Source organism: Balaenoptera musculus, chromosome 15 (genome assembly GCF_009873245.2).
Source record: "Balaenoptera musculus isolate JJ_BM4_2016_0621 chromosome 15, mBalMus1.pri.v3, whole genome shotgun sequence".
Taxonomy (NCBI): domain Eukaryota; kingdom Metazoa; phylum Chordata; class Mammalia; order Artiodactyla; family Balaenopteridae; genus Balaenoptera; species Balaenoptera musculus.
In genome coordinates, this window is record NC_045799.1 from 61,594,859 (window position 1) to 61,615,091 (window position 20,233).

General features: G+C 41.1%; 1 protein-coding gene across 2 annotated transcripts in view; it reads right to left on the reverse strand.

Moving 5' to 3' along the window:
• Window positions 1-489: 489 nt before the first annotated feature.
• Window positions 490-20,233, reverse strand: part of PARN (poly(A)-specific ribonuclease) — a 161,590-nt gene continuing 141,846 nt past the window's right edge. Inside the window, exons 23-24 of one of the 2 annotated variants that reach the window (XM_036827224.1) lie at window positions 16,726-16,919; window positions 490-1,502 (exon numbers count right to left, since the gene is read on the reverse strand). In XM_036827224.1, the coding sequence (XP_036683119.1) occupies window positions 1,450-1,502; window positions 16,726-16,919 (247 nt within the window). In that variant the 3' untranslated portion in view covers window positions 490-1,449. The remainder of the gene's footprint in view (window positions 1,503-16,725; window positions 16,920-20,233) is intronic. The other variant, XM_036827225.1, reaches the window with a different exon arrangement.

Here is a 20,233-nt window from a genome sequence, read left to right on the forward strand (position 1 = left end):
TAACCCCCTCCTTTGTCTCTACCCTCCTGTCACACTTTCCCACTGGGCTGTGCCTGGCGACCGCGTTGAGCAGGGGCGGGAGCTCCTCGTGCCACGTCTGGGTTTGCAACTTTGGGGACAAGGGAGAGGGGGAAGGGAAGATGTTAAGAGGCCCTTAATTGGGGAAAATGTCTTACAAATCTGAATTCCCACGACACCTGGGATTCTGATCAGAGCTGTAAGAACTCAGATCCTTCCCACCAGAAAAAGATGCAGCCCCTCCTACACCATTTACCACGGGCTCCACTCCAGCACCAGGCATCTGACTCATCAAGGCAGGTGAAAGGGGTTAGAGGTCAAAAACAAAAAAAAGAAAAAGAAAAAACCATAAGCACCAGGCTTAGTGACTTACCAGGGCTTTTTCAAGGGTGATCTTTAGAGAGAAATATGTCTATGTAGAGATTAAGTATGTCATTCACTTATAAAAGAAGAGAAAGGAAAAAACCAGAATCCTATGAAAATTTCTTTAATTTTCATCTTTTGGAAATACATTTTTCATTTTTATTTCCACGATACAAAAATGTTAAATATCTAACAATGATCTATATGAAGCAGATCTACTGAAGTAGATCCACGAGATTCTGTCCCTGTTGTGATCTGTTTCAACAGAGAAAGGGCTGGTACATGGTGTCGATTTGTCATGATTTCACACACATGCACACACGCCACCTCACCCCCAGACGCCACCAAACAGAGAAGACACCAGGCTAAGATACTGAAAAGTGAAAGCAGCGCTACAGGGGAAAACAGAAATTAATTTTTCACTCGTACACTCCACCATGAGAAACTCACATCTTAGGGGAAAAACTCTAAATAAATATGCCCCAAAGGTCAAGGCAGGTGTTGACAGCGGTAGACATTTTCCTACTGGGAAAACAAGCTTGAGAGCCTCATATTTTCGGGCAGCGATGGTGGAAAGCAGGCAGACGCAACCGAATTCTCTACTGGGAGACACACCCACGCGCTGGGGCTGCCCCCAGGCCTGAGTGTGAGATGGTGGGTGAGAACCTCTCAAAGCAGGAAAGAGTTCAACCCCAAATTCAGGATCACAGCACCCAAGAGTGTCGGCTCTTTCTGTGAAATCTCACGGCCAACCTTCCCCATCAGGTGGATTCTTAAACACAGATTCATGACAGGAAGGGTTTCACATGAGCAACAAGTAATGACCTGGTTAATCACGTATACATGACAGCCGACGACATGCTGAGCGCCAGCAGACAGGTGATGCTAAAGAGGAAGGAACACAGCCTTGACGATAAAAACTGGGAGTTTTCAGGAGACACACACTTGGTTTCAAACCCCTCCTGCACCACATTGGATTCAGTTAAACACAGTATGGCTTCCAAAAATGCCGGCTGCTTCTTTCCTTCTCAGCAACAGCACCAGCGGTTTGTTCCACTCAGGTCTTGGTTACCACGTGTCAGGGACCTCAAAGAGCTTGGCTGAGCTGTCCGAGATGCTTCCTGGTGGGAGAGGACAAAACAAGGTGAACAAGGAGAGGACCACCCCGGGGGGAGAACAAAAGGACCAGCTGCAGACACCTTCGACCAGGGCCAGGGCCGGGCAGTGGCACGGCCACAAGTGGAGAGAGTCCACGGGTGGGCCTTGCCTACGGAGAGCAGTGCCCGGCAAACAGAGGCCACACTGCAGAAACATCACAGCAGGGCCGAGGAAGTGCCTCCCTGCTTGGGTGCCTCTCTTGATTTTACAGGAGTGACAGTATCTCTCAGTGAGAATACACTCTGTATTCTTTGCCAGCCAGCATGCTGGGCACTTAGTTCATTTAATCTTCATAAAAGCCCAGTTCAGGGGTACCAATATCCCCATTTTACAGACACAAGACATCTAGCGAGTGGCTGAGGTGGGGTCTGGATCCTTCCGCAGCACCAAGGTGGCTGGGTTCCTCTGTGCCGTGGTGACCGGCGCCCAGATGAGAAATCTCAGGGGCTGGTGGCTAGACAGTGGCGGGAAGCTGACCAGTGGGAGTTCAGAGATCCCAAAAGGGGCAAAAGCAGCTTGTAGCTTTTTCCAATTTCAGCAACACTGGCTACAGGCTTCTGGGACTGAAGGGGTCTCTTCTGTTACAAACAGTTTCACCCCGAAGTTAGAAGCCCTTCTCCATTCAGCTACTTTCTGCAACAGCAGCAGCAGCACTGGGTCAGGGCCTGGACCACAAACGTCCAGATCCGAGCGAATGGGAATTAAGTCAGGAAACAGCGTGTTCACGATGGAAAATGCACGACCGGGCATTGCCGTACCCGTGGTATCATGCATTATTTAAGCCCTAGAGCAGGGCTGGCAGGGAAACGGGCAAAGCCAGCCCCAGCCACTAACACTCCAAGAGTTCAAAAGGGGAGAGGTCTGTGATGACGCCTGAAGTGGAGAGTAACTTCTAAAAACAGAGGGGAACTCGCTCAGCTGGCAGTGGCTACTGCCAGTGACAGGCATGCCTAAAGGTAACTAGGTCCGAACGCATGAAATAACACAGGGAATTCCACTAGAGTGAGAATTCCCACTTCTGCTCATTTACTGAGATCAAGTCCAGACAGACAGGATAAGAAGAGCAGGCGAGGGGTCATTTGAAGTGTTCTGCCCCAAGTCTCGTGGCTGTGTTGCCCATGCATCTCTTGGGACTGCGCCTGAGAAGTGAAGATGGGCAGGAGATGGTCCATGTGACAAAGACTCCCATGATCCAGTTAGAAAAGGAGTGAAGGTTACTGAAAAACGGAACAAAACACAAACACAAACACTCCTCTCCCCAGAGCAACTAAATACTACAGACGGCCCATGGTAAGACTGAACCAGTCTGAGCCCTCCTCCATCACACGTTCACACAACACCTAATTGTAGGGAGGAAAATAAACATCAATAAGGGCATTTTTACAATTCACATATCAAAGAAATATTACAGCAGCCAATCTGCCATTCTAAAGGTAAAAGCCACAACGCCAAATGTGGGGAGCTGAAATAAATTAAAACTAGCTGGGAGGAAAAAAGATAAATGGCTAAAGGCAACTGCGTTGTCGTATTTATAATCGCACCCGCGGTTAGTGGGATGGGAGTGCATGTGAGTCCGGTGGTACGCCATCAAACGCACAGGAGCCACTCTGTGACGAGCTGGTGAGAAATAACAGAAAAAGCAAAAGCTGTGAAGTGAGGCAAGTCTGGCCTGACCATCTCACTAGCTGTAAGACTCCCAGCAACTCTCACTGCCTCATCTATAAGATGGACTCGATGCTACTTTATGCCACCCAGGACTTCTGAGATTCTGCCAGGTTCCTGGCACAGAGCAAGTTTTTAATGCACGTTAGGCCCCTTCCCTTAGGGATAAGGTGGCCCGACGCTGAACGTGGTGGCTGCCCAGGAAGCCAACAGCCTGCAGTCAGAGAGCCGCCTAAAATGGGCAGCTGCTGAGCAAGAAGGACGTGTACAGAGGAAACAGAACTTTACGAACCATCTAAAGGAGACCCAGACCGGAGGGGAGCTGGAGGTCACTGCTGGTGTTTGTTCTAGCACCTTCCAGAAAGGGAGAGCTGTAGACCGTCGAAGGATCCGTCTCAAAGCTAACGGATAAAGAGCTACGGTCGGTTTTCCGGGGAACTCACTTTCACAGCCCTGTTTAGTTACTAGAGTGCAAAGAATTATTCAGGAACAATTTTTCTTTTTAAACAGATACTTCAGGACATCTGCCTCCTGCTATGATGGACCATACCTTGCATCACATACAAAGATTAACTCAAAATGGATTGTATGTCTAAATGTAAAACCTAAAACTGGAAAACTTCTAGAAGAAAACACAAGAGAAGATCTCTGCAATTGAGTAAGGCAAAGATTTCTTAGATATGACAACAAAGGCATAATCCAAGGGAAAAAATTGATAAATTGGATTTCGTTAAAATTTAAAACTTCTACTATTGAAAGATACTGTTAAGAGAATGAAAAGAAAAGCACGGTCTGGAAGAATTTGTAAAACACCCAAAAGGACTTGTATCCTGAATACGTAAGAATACATAAGAACTCATAAAATTGAATAAGGAGAAAACAAACAGCCCAATGAAAAAATGAGCAAAAGAGTTGAACAAACATTTCATTAAAGAGATTTAAATGGACAAATAATCACATAAAAAGATACTTAACATCATTAGTCATTAGGGAAATTCAAACCAAAGCCATAATGAGATAACCAGTACACACCACTAGAATGGCAAAAAGGACAATACCAACACTGGTGAAGGTACAGAGCCACTGAGCCCTCATGCCCGGCTGGTGGGAATGCAAAATGCTGCAGCCACTTTGGAAAACACTGTGCCAGGTTCTTATAAAATTAAACATACACTTACCACACGACCCAGTAATTCCAGCCTTAGGTATTTTCCCAAAGAAATGAACACTTAGTTCACACAAAAACTTATACACAAATGTTTATATCTGCTAGATTCTTAGTTGCTAACAACCTAAATGTCAACAGGCAAAATGGATAAACAGTGATATGTCCATAAAATGGACTGCTACTCAGCAGAAAGAAGGAATGAGCCAGTGACATGGGCAGGAACACAGACAAACGTCAAATGCAAGTGCAAGACTCAAGGAGTTACTTATTGAATGATTCCATTTAAATGACCTTCTGAAAAAGGCAAAATTACAGTGACAGAAAGCAGATCAGTGGTTGCCGGGATCTATGGATGGGAAGGGGCTGATTGCAAAGGGGCACGAGGGAATCTTCTGGAATAACTGTTCTATTTCTTGAGCACAGTGATGGTTATATGACTGTACGCATTTGTCGAAATTCATCAACTGGTACATCTAAAAGTAATGACTTATATTATATGTAAATTGTATCTTAATAAAGCTGACACTGCAAAAGGTATGAGGAATGTTGTTTTTAAAAAATCCAACAAATTTTAATATGAAATATTATGCCGATAATTAAAATTATTTTACCAAGAGTTTTTTTTTTTTAAATGGGGGGAAAACAAGATACTAAACGACATATAGAGTATGATGCCAACTATGTATAAAAATGACAGGCAGAGTAAAATACTTGTTAACAGAGTATCAAGTAACTGTAGGGTTTAATGTTCTTTCTAGCTTCCTTCATTTTACTGATTTTCATAGTGAGCACATTATTTTTATTAACAGAAACAACAAACGAAACTAACAAGTGGTAAACACAAGGGGTGCTTGTTTCTGCTGACTTACCTTTCACCTAACTACAGTTGAAAGGGAGAAACTGAGAGCTAAGACAGCTCTTCCCTCACGTGAATCTGAAAAACTACACAGCCCACTGGAAATCTGCTGTCGTATCGTTTCCGACAGAGTGGAATTCTGTATAGGGCAAGATCCTTTGGGGTGCCATACAGGAGTTTTTAAGTAGGAAATGCTCCAAAGGGCCTGGTCGTGGGGTGGTATCCATACCAAGAAAGCAGGGCTCCCCTGGATGGTGTGTGGGCAGCCCCCGAGGTCTGCCTGGAGGAAGAGGGAGGCGCAGGGAGTGTGCCGCCCCACAGGGCAGCGCACTCCTCGGTTAGGCTGAAATCTGCATTTTAATTGAGGAATTAAAAAGTTATTTGGGAGGTTGCTGGGCATCCCTAGCCTGGCCGCTCAGGTGACCGACAGCATCAACTGCAGATCGTGTTCCTGACTTCAAGAGACCTCCAATAGCACAAGGAGACCGCTGTTCTAGGTAGACTCCCTACTTTTATACTGTAACCCTAGGGGTTTAAGCTGGAAAGGTTCAGCAGATTAGTCAAGACTACAATAAAACCTGCGGCTCTTGGCAACCATGTAAAGCTCTAATGTGTTGGGTTTTGTTTTTTTTTAATAAATTTATTTATTTTATTTTATTTATTTTATTTTTGGCTGCATTGGGTCTTTGTTGCTGCGCATGGGCTTTTCTCTAGTTGCGGCGAGCGGGGGCTACTCTTTGTTGCGGTGCACGGGCTTCTCATTGCGGTGGCTTCTCTTGTTGAGCACGGGCTCCAGGCACGTGGGCTTCAGTAGTTGTGGCACGTGGGCTCAGTAGTTGTGGCACGTGGGCTCAGTAGTTGTGGCACATGGGCTCAGTAGTTGTGGCTTGCAGGCTCTAGAGCGTGGTCTCAGCAGTTGTGGCACATGGGCTTAGTTACTCCACAGCATGTGGGATCTTCCCAGACCAGGGCTCGAACCCGTGTCCCCTGCATCGGCAGGTGGATTCTTAACCACTGTGCCACCAGGGAAGTCCTGTGTTGGATTTTAAATGTAAAGTGGAAAGGAAGCTTGGAACAACTCTATCACGTGACAAAGTCACCAGGAACAGTCCACAGCTCGGCCCTGTTCCGTGAACACTGTCTAACAGGCGCTGCCGGAACCTCTGGCTAGTGGATAGTCCATCTTTATTTTGAGACTGGCCAGTCCGGTCAGCATCAGGCCACTGGAACACAATTCACTTACTCAGCAAGAGCAAGTGCGCTGTGGACACCCATCCATTACTGTCTGGGGAACATTTCTTAGACAGTTTACTCCAGCATAAATGGCACACAGAACTGTTTCCTTTATGTACCAATGAAGAATATACCTTGAATGCCCCAGTGGAGAGCAGACAGCATTACCAATCTACACTAACTGCAATAAATATAAAGGGAGGGGATTTATATTATACATTTGCTTCCTGAAAATAGGATAGAAACAACTACAGTTAATGAGAAATATTTACTAAGTGCATAACATGTACATAAAAAGCTCCAAAAGAGAATAATGTCTCGGACTTTTACTGCATGACTTCATCACAAGAAAATCCAGGTTGGTAGTTGTTTCTGATCTAGAACAGATGCCAGAAATATTCACCTTTGCAAAGAATCCTCTGTTTCCTCTAAAGTTTGGATAAACTTCACATTTTGCAGAATGGTACGAGGCCTTTGCTCTGGATCAGACAGCCGTCCCCGCCACCCCCAATAACAGCTGTATTTGACTTTGCATATTTGTGATTCTGTGAGCCTTGGTTTCCTCTCCATAAATTAGATATAATGATATCTACACCTTACTCGGTTTTTATAATGCCTAGACCATAAAGGACGTTCCTAGCACAATGTCCAGTATATAATATCAACTCAATAAATGGTCATTTCTTCTATAACTTCAGTGATTTTGTTATCTGGGAATGTGTCCAGTACTTACCTCTTAGTGTATCTTTGATATTAAATTGTATAACTAAGAAAAATGACACTGTTTTGTGTGGGATTTATCGAGCATCAGCGTCCTGGGATTGCTACGGTACATGATATTCTATGGCCCTACTTTCTGCTACTTTCCCCTCGGAAAACAGAACACTTCCTACAGGTGGAACGTTGTCTTTTATGTTTCTCATGTCTTCACTAGCAGTGCACTGGGCACCCGACGCACCCTAGTGAACCATCTGAGCACCTGTCAAGATACTGTCCCCAGTAGGAATGCTCAGGCTAGATGCCTTAGAACCCATCTGTGCAGGACAGATGGAGCCACACTGTACCAGACACTCTAATCCAGTTCCTGCCGACGTCCATCCAGGCCCTCTCTGCTCCCGGGACACTCTGAACCTTTGGGAGGTTCATACAGGCCCTTTAGAGTCTGAACTTTGTACTGTCGCTCATTTTAGGACCTCCTTAAAGTAAATGAGCGATCAACATCAGATGACGCACCAGGTCCAGCACCCGGTATCTCGACCTACATCCTGCTGATACTATTAGGACTACACACTTAAAACAAACCAGCTAAAGAGGATCCAGGAAACTTCCAGCCTTGCGTCAGAAGGTCTTAGTGAATGATGCTCCAGAAGAAAACTCAATGATCTCAAGTTCTCTGATTCAATTAAAAGTTGTCAAGATGCTTCTCTTTCTTTTTTAGCTGGACTGACAAAGAAGTACAAAAATCTATCTTTCCTTTTTTTTTTAGCTCAAATCTTGTCGCAGTGACAGCTCTACTGTCAATGGGAGGAAAAAAAAAAAACTATTTTAATGATGGTATTATAAATTCAAAACCCCAAATAACTCATAGAAAGTTTTCACCTAAAACGATGAAAGTTATAAAAGGAGCTAATCTACTGATGCAATCTATTATTAGGTATTTTAATACCTTTGAGATTGTGCTGAGATAGAAGGGAAAAAACCTAAAATCCTGTCCCCAAGAAGTAATAGATAAGTGAAAAAATTAAAGAGAATGATATGAAGGAAAGCTATACAAGAGGGGAAAAGCGCCCCGCCCCCCAACATGCTTGGGGTGAGCTCTGAAAGTCATGCTAACATTTAATATTTAAGATTTGTGAAGCAGGTACAATGTGGCAGTGGTAACAAGTTATCAAAGATGAAGACTAAGTATGTTACAGATTAAAAACTTCTACAATACTTAAATGAGGGAAAGGAAGGGAGACTCCCAGATTCAAGAGACAGCCAAAATACACGACCCAGACTTCAAACAAGAGTTTAAGTTTTCAGTTAAAGTTAAGCTTTAGCATAATGTATAAAAGGCATCTGTGACATTTTTGCTGCTTCTTTGATTTCATTCATATCAATGAGATTCAGAAAACGCCCTGCAGGCAGATGGAGCCACATGTAAAAAGAGGAATTAACTGAAACACGATGGATTCTTGGCTTGGGTGTGAATCAAGTTCCAGGCTTCCACTCCCATCCTTTGATTTGACTGTTGGTTCCACTAACGGGGGTGACTATCAGGAAGCGAGATAAAGGAGAGGAGTAATTTTGGCTTGCAGGCATACCCCTCATCACGTAACTGTGCTTAAAGGTACCCAATTTCTTGCAGGCCTGACTTAAGGGCTCTGTGATCTTGGGCAAGTCACATAACCTTCAGGCCTCCGCTGTTTCCTCACTCCTTTTCTTTTCTTTTCTTTCTTTCTTTCATTAATTTTTTTTTTTATTGAAGTATAGTTGATTTACAGTGTTGTGTTAATTTCTGGTGTGCAGCAAAGTGATTCATTTATATATATATTCTTTTTCATATTCTTTTCCATTATGGTTTATTACAGGATATTGAATATAGTTCCCTGTGATATACAATATGACCTTGTTTACCTATTTTACATATAGTAGTTTGTATTTGATAATCCCAAACTCCTAATTTATCCCTCCCTCCACCCCCTTTCCCCTTTGGTAACCATAAATTTTTTTCCTATGTCTGTGAGTCTGTTTCTCTTTTGCAAATAAGTTCATTTGTATCATATTTTAGATTCCACATGTAAGTGATATCACATGGTATTTGTCTTCCTCTTTTTGACTTACTTCACTTAGTATGATAATCTCTAGGTCCATCCATGTTGCTGCAAATGGCATTATTTCATTCTTTTTTTTATGACTTAGTAGTATTCCATTGTATACATGAACCACATCTTCTTTCCATTCATCTGTTGATGGACATTTAGGTTGCTTCCATGTCTTGGCTATTGTAAACAGTGCTGCTATGAACACTGGGGTGCACGTATCTTTTCGAATTAGAGTTTTCTCCGGATATATGCCCAGGAGAGGGATTGCTGGACCACATGGCAACTCTATTTTTAGTTTTTTAAGGAACCTCCATATAGTTTTCCATAGTGGCTGTACCGATTTACATTCCCACCAACAGTGTAGGAGGGTTCCCTTTTCTCCACACCCTCTCCAGCATTTGTTATTTGTAGATTTTTAATGATGGCCATTCTGACCAGTGTGAGGTGATACTTCACTGTAGTTTTGATTTGCATTTCTCTAATAATTAGTGATATTGAGCATCTTTTCATGTGCCTGTTGGCCATCTGCATGTCTTCTATGGAGAAACGTCTACTTCGGACTTCTGCCCATTTGTTGACTGTATTGTTTTTTGTTGTTGTTGTTGTTGAGCTGCATGAGCTGTTTGTATATTTGGGAAATTAAGCCCTTGTTGGATGCATCATTTGCAAATATTTTCTCCCATTCTGGAGGTTGTCTTTTCATTTTCTTTATAGTTTCCTTTGCTGTACAAAAGCTTGTAAGTTTGATTAGATCCCATTTGTTTATTTTTCTTTTTATTTCTACTGCCTTGGGAGACTGACCTAAGAAAACATTGCTACGATTTATGTCAGAGAATGTTTTGCCTATGTTCTCTTCTAGGAATTTTATGGTGTCATGTCTTATATTTAAGTCTTTAAGCTATTTTGAATTTATTTTTGTGTATGACGTGAGGGAGTCTTCTAACTTCACTGATTTACATGCAGCTGTCCAGCTTTCTCAACACCACTTGCAGAAGACACTGACTTTTCTCAGGCATCAGTTTTCTTAATTGTAAAATGGACCATCCTGCATACTTCAGAGATTTAAATGAAAGCATTTCCATCAAGCACGAAGTGCAGGGGCGGGGGGGGTGGATGAATTGGGAGATTGGGATTGACATATATACACTACTATGTATAAAATACATAACTAATGAGAACCTACTGTATAGCACAGGGAACTCTACTCAGTGCTCTGTGGTGACCTAAATGGGAAGGAAATCTAAAAAAGAGGGGATATATGTATACGTATAACTGAATCACTTTGCTGTACAGTGGAAACTAACACAACATTGTAAAGCAACTATACTCTAATAAAAATTAATTAAAGATAGGATCTGAACATGCCACGTCTAAGGAACTCAGGATGGTGGAGTGGCTGCCTTCGCATGTGATGTTGGCTCCTATGTCAGAGAAGAGGGGAAGGCTCTAAAAGTCCATGTTTTTAGGGCAGACAGCAGAAGCAAGAAGAACCACAATCCTGCAGCCTGTGGAAAGAAAACCACTTTCACAGAAAGACAGACAAAATGAAAAGGCAGAGGACTATGTACCAGATAAAGGAACAAGATAAAACTGCAGAAAAACAACTAAATGAAGTGGAGGCAGACAACTTTCCAGAAAAAGAATTCAGAATAATGATAGTGAGGATGATCCAGGACCTCGGAAAAAGAATGGAGGCAAAGATGGGGAGGATGCAAGAAATGTTTAACAAAGACCTAGAAGAATTAAAGAACAACAAACAGAGATGAATGATACAATAACTGAAATGAAAACTACACTAGAAGGAATCAATAACAGAATAATAGGCAGAAGAACGGATAAGTGACCTGGAAGACAGAATGGTGGAATTCAATGCCATGGAACAGAGTAAAGAAAAAAGGATGAAAAGAAATGAAGACAGCTGAAGAGACCTCTGGGACAACATTAAACACACCAACATTTGCATTATAGGGGTCTCAGAAAGAGAAGAGAGAGAGAAAGGACCCAAAAAAATATTTGAAGAGATTATAGTGGAAAACTTCCCTAACATGGGAAAGGAAAGAGCCACCCAAGTCCAGGAAGCACAGAGAGTCCCAGGCAGGATAAACCTAAGGAGAAACATGCCAAGACACACAGTAATCAAACTGACAAAAATTAAAGACAAAGAAAAATTATTGAAAGCAACAAGGGAAAAACGACAAATAACATGCAAGGGAACTTCCATAAGGTTAACAGCTGATTTCTCAGCAGAAACTCTACAAGCCAGAAGGGAGTGGCATGATATATTTAAAGTGATGAAAGGGAAGAACCTACAACCAAGATTACTTTACCTGGCAAGGATCTCATTCAGATTCAACAGAGAAAGCAACTGCTTTACAGACAAGCAAAAGCTAAGAGAATTCAGCACCACCAAACCAGCTTTACAACAAATGCTAAAGGAACTTCTCTAAGTGGGAAACACAAGAGAAGAAAAGGACCTACAAAAACAATTAAGAAAATGGTAATAGGAACATACATATCGATAATTACCTTAAATGGGAATGGATTAAATGCTCCAATGAAAAGACACAGGCTCACTGAATGGATACAAAAACAAGACTCATATATATGTTGTCTACAGGAGACCCACTTCAGACCTAGGGACACATACAGACTGAAAGTGAGGGAATGGAAAAAGATACTCCATGCAAATGGAAAACAAAAGAAAGCTGGAGTAGCAATACTCACATCAGGTAAAACAGACTTTAAAATAAAGAATGTTACAAGAGACAAGGAAGGACACTACATAATATCAAGGGATCAATCCAAGAAGAAGACATAACAATTATAAATGTATAAGCACCCAACATAGGAGCACCTCAATACATAAGACAACTGCTAACAGCTATAAAAGAGGAAATCGACAGTAACACAGTAATAGTGGGGGACTTTAACAGCTCACTTACACCAATGGATAGATCATCCAGACAGAAAATTAATAAGGAAACATAAGCTTTAAATGACAAAATAGACCAGATAGATTTAATTGATATTTATAGGACATTCCATCCGAAAACAGCGATTACACTTTCTTCTCAAGTGCACATGGAACATTCTCCAGGATAGATCACATTTTGGGTCACGAATCAAGCCTTCATAAATATAAGAAAACTGAAATCACATCAAGCATCTTTTCCTACCACAACGCTATGAGATTAGAAATAAATTACAGGAGAAAAAACGTAAAAAACATAAACACATGGAAGCTAAACAATACATTACTAAATAACCAAGATATCACTGAAGAAATCAAAGAGGAAATCAAAAAATACCTAGAGACAAATGACAATGAAAACATGATGATCCAAAACCTATGGGATACAGCAAAAGCAGTTTTAAGAGGGAAGTTTATAGCAATACAATCCTACCTCAAGAAACAAGAAAAATCTGAAATTAACAATCTAACCTTACACCTAAAGGAACTAGAGAAAGAAGAACAAACAAAACCCAAAGTTAGTAGAAGGAAAGAAATCGTAAAGATCAGAGCAGAAATAAATGAAATAGAAACAAAACAATTGCAAAGATCAATAAAACTAAAAGCTGGTTCTTTGAGAAGATAACAAAATCGATAAACCTTTAGCCAGACTCATCAAGAAAAAGAGAGAGAGGACTCAAATCAATAAAATTAGAAATGAAAAAGGAGAAGTTACAACAGACACCGCAGAAATACAAAGCATTGTAAGAGACTACTACAAGCAACCCTATGCTAACAAAATGGACAACCTGGAAGAAATGGACAAATTCTTAGAAAGGTATAACCTTCCAAGACTGAACCAGGAAGAAATAGAAAATATGAACAGACCAATCACAAGTAATGAAGTTGAAACTGTGATTAAAAATCTTCCAACAAACAAAAGTCCAGGACCAGGTGGCTTCACAGGTGAATTCTATCAAACATTTAGAGAAGAGCTAACACCCATCTTTCGCAAACTCTTCCAAAAATTGCAGAGGAAGGAACACTCCCAAACTCATTCTATGAGGCCACCATCACCCTGATACAAAAATCAGACAAAGATACTACAAAAAAAGAAAATTAAAGACCAATATCACTGATGAATATAGATGCAAAAATCCTCAACACAATACTAGCAAACAGAATCCAACAACACATTAAAAGGATCATACACCATGATCAAGTGGGATTTTTCCTAGGGATGCAAGGATTCTTCAATATACACAAATCAATCAATGTGATACACCATATTAACAAATTGAAGAATAAAAACCATATGATCATCTCAATAGATGCAGAAAAAGCTTTTGACAAAGTTCAACACCCATTTATGACAAAAAAAAACTCTCCAGAAAGTGGGGATAGAGGCAACCTACCTGAACACAATGAAGGCCATATATGACAAACCCACAGCAAACATCATTCTCAATGGTGAAAAACTGAAAACATTTCCTCTAAGATCAGAAACAAGACAAGGATGTCCACTCTCACCACTATTCAACATAGTTTTGAAAGTCCTAGCCATGGCAATCAGAGAAGAAAAAGAAATAAAAGGAATACAAATTGGAAAAGATGAAGTAAAACTGTCACTGTTTGCAGATGACATGATACTATACATAGATAATCCTAAAAATACTACCAGAAAACTACTAGAGCTAATCAATGAATCTGGTAAAGTTGCAGGATACAAAATTAATGCACAGAAATCTATACACTATACACTATCCTATACACTAACAACGAAAGATCAGAAAGAGAAATTAAGGAAACACTCCCACTTACCATTGCAACAAAAAGAATAAAATACCTAGGAATAAACCTACCTAAGGAGGTAAAAGACCTGTACTCAGAAAACTATAAGACACTGATGAAAGAAATCAAAGATGACACAAACAGATGGAGAGATATACCAGGTTCTTGGATTGGAAGAATCAACATTGTGAAAATGACTATACTACCCAAAGCAATCTACAGATTCAATGCAATCCCTACCAAATTACCAATGGCATTTTTACAGAACTAGAACAAAAAAATCTTAAAATTTGTATGGAGACACAAAAGACCCCGAATAGCCAAAGCAGTCTTGAGGGAAAAAAACGGAGCTGGAGGAATCAGACTCCCTGACTTCAGACTATACTACAAAGCTACAGTAATCAAGACAATATGGTACTGGCACAAAAACAGAAATATAGATCAATGGAACAGGATAGAAGTCCAGAGATAAACCCATGCACCTGTGGTCAACTAATCTATGAAAAAGCAGGCAAGGATATACAATGGAGAAAAGACAGTCTCTTCAATGAGTGGTGCTGGGAAAACTGGACACCTACATGTAGAAGAATGAAATTAGAACACTCTCTAACACCATACACAAAAATAAACTCAAAATGGATTAAAAACCCAAATGTAAGACTGGACAATATAAAACTCTTAGAGGAAAACATGGGAAGAACATACTTTGACATAAATCACAGCAAGATCTTTTTTGACCCACCTCCTAGAGTAATGGAAATAAACAAAAATAAACAAATGGGTCCTAATGGAACTTAAAAGCTTTTGCACAGCAAAGGAAACTACAAACAAGATGAAAAGACAACCCTCAGGATGGGAGAAAATATTTGCAAACGAATCAACAGACAAAGGATTAATCTCCAAAATATATAAACAGCTCATGCAGCTCAATATTAAAAAAAAAACAGCCCAATCAAAAAGTGGGCAGAAGACCTAAACAGACATTTCTCTAAAGAAGACATACAGACGGCCAAGAGGCACATGAAAATCTGCTCAAAATCACTACTTATTAGAGAAATGCAAATCAAAACTACAATGAGGTATCACCTCACACCGGTTAGAATGGGCATCATCAGAAAATCTACAAACAACAAAAGCTGGAGAGGGTGTGGAGAAAAGGGAACCCCCTTGCACTGTTGGTGGGAATGTCAATAGATACAGCCACTAAGGAGAACAGTATGGAGGTTCCTTAAAAAAGTAAAAATAGAATTACCATATGACACAGCAATCCCACTACCAGACATACACCCTGAGAAAACCATAATTCAAAAAGACACATGTGCCCCAGTGTTCACTGCAGCACTATTTACAGTAGCCAAGTCATGGAAGCAACCTAAATGCCCATCGACAGATGAATGGATAAAAAAGATGTGGCACATATATACAATGGAATATTACTCAGCCATAAAAAGGAACAAAATTGGTTCATTTGTAGAGACATGGATGGACCTAGAGACTGTCATACAGAGTGAAGTAAGTCAGAAAGAGAAAAACAAATATCGTATATTAACGCACATTTGTGGAATCTAGAAAAATGGTACAGATGAACCAGTTTGCAAGGCATAAATAGAGACACAGATGTAGAGAACAAATGTATGGACACCAAGGGGGGTAAGCAGGGTGGGGGGGGTGGGGAGGTGGTGGTGGTGTAATGAATTGGGAGATTGGGATTGAAATATATACACTAATATGTATAAAACAGATAACTAATAAGAACCTGCTGTATAAAAAATAAATAAATTCATTTTTTTAAAAAACAGAAAAAATAAAGATAAAAAAAAAATAAAAGCATGAAGTGCAGTGCAGGGTCGTCAGCAAGCACTCGGTCAGCAGTGGCTGTAATTTCTGTCACCATCACTGCTAGCTGACCAGGTTCTGGCCTGATCTCCTGAGCAGGGCCTTTCACAGATGCTGGCTTCCCAGCAAGCCCCTTCCTTGCCTGGCACTCGGGTCCTGCAGAGGGTCTGTGCACCAAGGGCTGGGTTAGCTCATGGGGCCTCCACAGCATGTCTGGGGGACAGAGGGGATACGGGACTTGGCTCACCTTCTCATTCTGCTCTTACTAGCTACCTGGACCTGCATGTTTCTTCGCCTCTCTCAGTCCAGACTTCTGCATCACTAAAACAAGGATGAGTCCCTATGTCAGGGCTGTTGTGAGAATGAAATTCAATCAGGAAAGAGAAGGCTCCAGTGTCTAGCACACAGTAGGCATACAACATGTGTTCATTTCCTGTTTCTTTTACTCCTTATATAATTCTGCTTACGAGAGAAATTCAGGCGGCCTGGAGTTTTGCTGGGAACAGTGAAAAGTCTGCTACTGAAAATAACACATGTAGGAGTAGGCCTCTGTGCAAATTCACATATACATTTAAAATACTGAGGTGACTTTACATACATCAGCAAAACCTCTAAACCATGGAGGACAGAGAGAAGGTTACCAAAACAGACTAACCGTCTTTAACAAGGAGGCCCCCACCAAGCCTCACTCTATCAAGAGCCAGGGCTTTTCGGAGATTCCTCAAATTAAATTAAAATGATCTGAAAAACATCTGGTCCCGTTTTAGGCTACATGGGCTTTGTTATCAACTGAGGCCCTGCTATAATCTCTCCCCCAAAATAAGAGTTTCTAAAGCATTAAAGAAGACACAGCTCTAGAACCTTAGTGAGATTCAATACACACCTGTCGGAGAAAGGTCCTTCTTCATCCTTTTTAATTTCTTGGCCTTTTTCCTTCCCTCTGAGAGGGATTCTGCACAGGGATCTGTCTGCTCAAGTTCAGTGTCAGAAATCTCCCCCGATACTCTGGCCTCCAGGCCACCTTCTGCTTGACTGGGACTCAGATTTCTCTTTCCTACTGTGCTGGTGGCTGTGAGACTGAAATGCAAGTGGAACAACATGAAAGGTGTTGAGAGTAACTGGAAGACTAAACCTATAAAAATATTTTAACACTCTTAATTCTATTAACACTTAACAAGCAATCAAACAACATGGGTAGCTGCCGCCTGGAGGTGCAAGTTAAAGACCTTACTGTGAACTGAAGTCTAAAAGTTTACCCACAACAAGCTTATTCAGAAGAAACTTCTACACCAGGCTTGTGCACGGATATACACAAATCTAAGCTGTTCGTAGTGTTTAAAAGAAAAAAATTTTAAAGAAAATTCCTGGTCTTTATTTTGATAGAGTTACCCTAACAGAAGAGTAGAATAGTAGAGCAACCATAACAAAATAACAGTCTGGATTACATTAAATCACAAGATAGCATTGTTACTTGCATGCTGCCTGATGGATACACAGTAGAGCAGGAGAATTCTTGAGTCTGCCGGCTGTCACACCGCTCGTGCATTTGAATACACTTAAAAGGTATACCCCACCTTCATATAATTCTCTTCCATTCCAAAAAGGTGACTTGTCAAGATTATAATTAAACCTGGCTTCATTTTAAAAGCTTTATAGGATTTGACATGTTGAATTAGATCAGATTACATGTCCTGATTTTCCTTAAGAAAATACGTTCCCTGAATCAGAACTTGATAATAACAGAGACCACAGGGCCAGTGTGAGTCCTGTCTCCTCTAAATGAGTCTTTTTTTTTTTATAGCCCCCACGTTATGAAAAGCATAAAGAATCTAGTCATTCCCCCTAAGGGAGGCCATTCAGGCACAGAGCGGGGTGCGGAGAGGGAGAGAGAGAACATGAGCAAGCCCCTGTGTCAGCCTTCCCTAGGAAGTGAACGCTTTATTTTATTTTTAAATATATTTATTTATTTACTTTATTTTTGGCTGCGTTGGGTCTTGGTTGCTGTGAGTGGGCTTTTCTCTAGTTGCGGCGAGCGGGGGCTACTCTTCGTTGCGGTGCGCAGGCTTCTCATTGCGGTGGCTTCCCTCGTTGTGGAGCATGGGCTCTAGGCATGTGGGCTTCAGTAGTTGTGGCACGTGGGCTCAGTAGTTGTGGATTGCGGGCTCTAGAGTGCAGGCTCAGTAGCTGTGGTGCACAGGCTTAGTTGCTCCATGGCATGTGGGATCTTCCTGGACCAGGGCTCAAACACGTGTCCCCTGCATTGGCAGGCGGATTCTTAACCACTGTGCCACCAGCGAAGTCCCGAAGTGAACGCTTTAAAATGTTACATATCAAAAACTTGGGGGACTTCCCTGGTGGTCCAGTGGTTAAGACTCTGCGCTCCCAATGCTGGTGGCCGGGTTCGATCCCTGGTCAGGGAACTAGATGCCACACGCATGCCGCAACTAAGGGTTCACATGCCACAGCTAAGGAGCCTGCCTGCCGCAACTAAGACCTGGTGCAGCCAAATTAAAAAACAAGAACAAAAACAAAAACCTCGGGCTACCCGATGATTCAAGTTCTGCAATGTTACTCTTCCCTGTTCTTACATCTTCCCTGTTCCTTACACTTCCTCACTCATGTGAAGAAGGTGGCGGTGCTCAAAAGCCATAGGAAGCAGAACAGAGAGAGCTCAGAGCAGATGGCCTGTTAAGCCTGGATGGCTAGCCTCCCGCTGTCATCTCTTCACCTGTGTTATACGCAGCTTTTGGAAACATCTTTTATTGAGGGGATATGAAGAAAAGGAGAATACCAAAGGTAGTATTTTGGGGGGAGAGTTATTAGAAATTCATGCTAAGGTTTACTGTTTAAAAACTGATAATACCTTTGAAATTTTCTTAAAGACTAAAACAATTTTCGGCTGGTTTCAGAAAATTTGGAAAATTCATAAAGTATTAAGTAAGAAAATAGTAAGGACACACCTTTCCATTGTGAAAGGGTAAGAGGCCTAAATATTCCTCTGTGCTGTAAACCCTGGAACCTAGCAGCCTCTGAGATGTAAATGTTTAATGAAAACTCAGCTGGAACCATCAGCATTCAAAGTACTTCAAGAAATACAAAGTCCTGAACTAGCCCCAACTGCACATAGGAATCTAGTGGATGACACAGGTGGTATCTCAAATTACCGGGGCAGAGATGAACTTCCAAAAAAATGGTTGTGGGACAACAGGAAAAAGATAAGTTAGGCCCATTCTTCACCCATAAAAAAGAAAAAAATGCCAAAATGGATTAGATACCTAAATGTGAAAAACGAAACTATACAAATACTGAAAGAAAACATGGATGAATTCCTCTAAAACCTGGGTGTCGAAAAAGGCTTTACTATAACTCACAATCCAAATTTTTAAGAAGACTTATAAATTTGATCACATAAAAATCCTTTGCATGGCTATCAATAACATGAGCAAAGTCAAAAGACAAATGACAAACCAGGAGAAAATATTTGTAACATATATCACAGATAAAGGGCTAATGTCCCTAATACACAAGTAACACTCAAAATTGAAGGAAAAAAGCCCAAAATCCTACAGGAAAATGGGCAAAGCTATGAATAAATAGCTCACCACACACACACACAAACACACCTAAAACACACGAAAAGATGTTCAACTCCATTCATGATGCAAAATAAAATGACACTGAAATATCATTTCTCACCCACTAGATTGGCAAAAATATCCAAAAGATTGATGAAATATTCTGTTGTTGAGAGTGGGGAAACAGGCACTCATACATTGCTGGTGACAATGAAAAATGGTACAACTCACTCTTACAGAAGGGAATGTGGCACTATTTAACAAAACTTTATATCCATTTACTCTCTGAGCCAGCAATCCCACTTCTAGGAATTCAGAAGATGCACCTCCAACAATGCAAAAATACTTATGTACAAGATTACTCATTGCAGCTTTATTTGTTGTTATGATATATTATTGCCAAGTTCCTAAATGTCTAAGTATAGGAAATTGGTTGAATAAACTATGCTATGTACAGTCAATGTAACTAAGCAGTTACAAGAAAGAATGAAGATCTCAAAGAACAGATATGAAATTATTTCCAGTGAAATAAGCAAAGTGCAAAAGAGCAATTTATTCCAGTCTTGGGTGAAATATCGGGGGGAATACCAAAAAAAACATCCTGAACTATTTAGTAGGTTTGCTTCTGTAGTTGAACGAGTGAAGCAATTCTGAAAATATTTGGATACATGATAATGCTCAGCAAATCAGTAAATGTATTCATGTAGTTGGAAGACAGATATGGGGGAAGGCAAGGGAGAATGCTGTGGGGATGTAATAGAACTGGAGATACAGGTCCGGGCTGGGGATTTCTAAAATAAGTATGTGTGTATATGT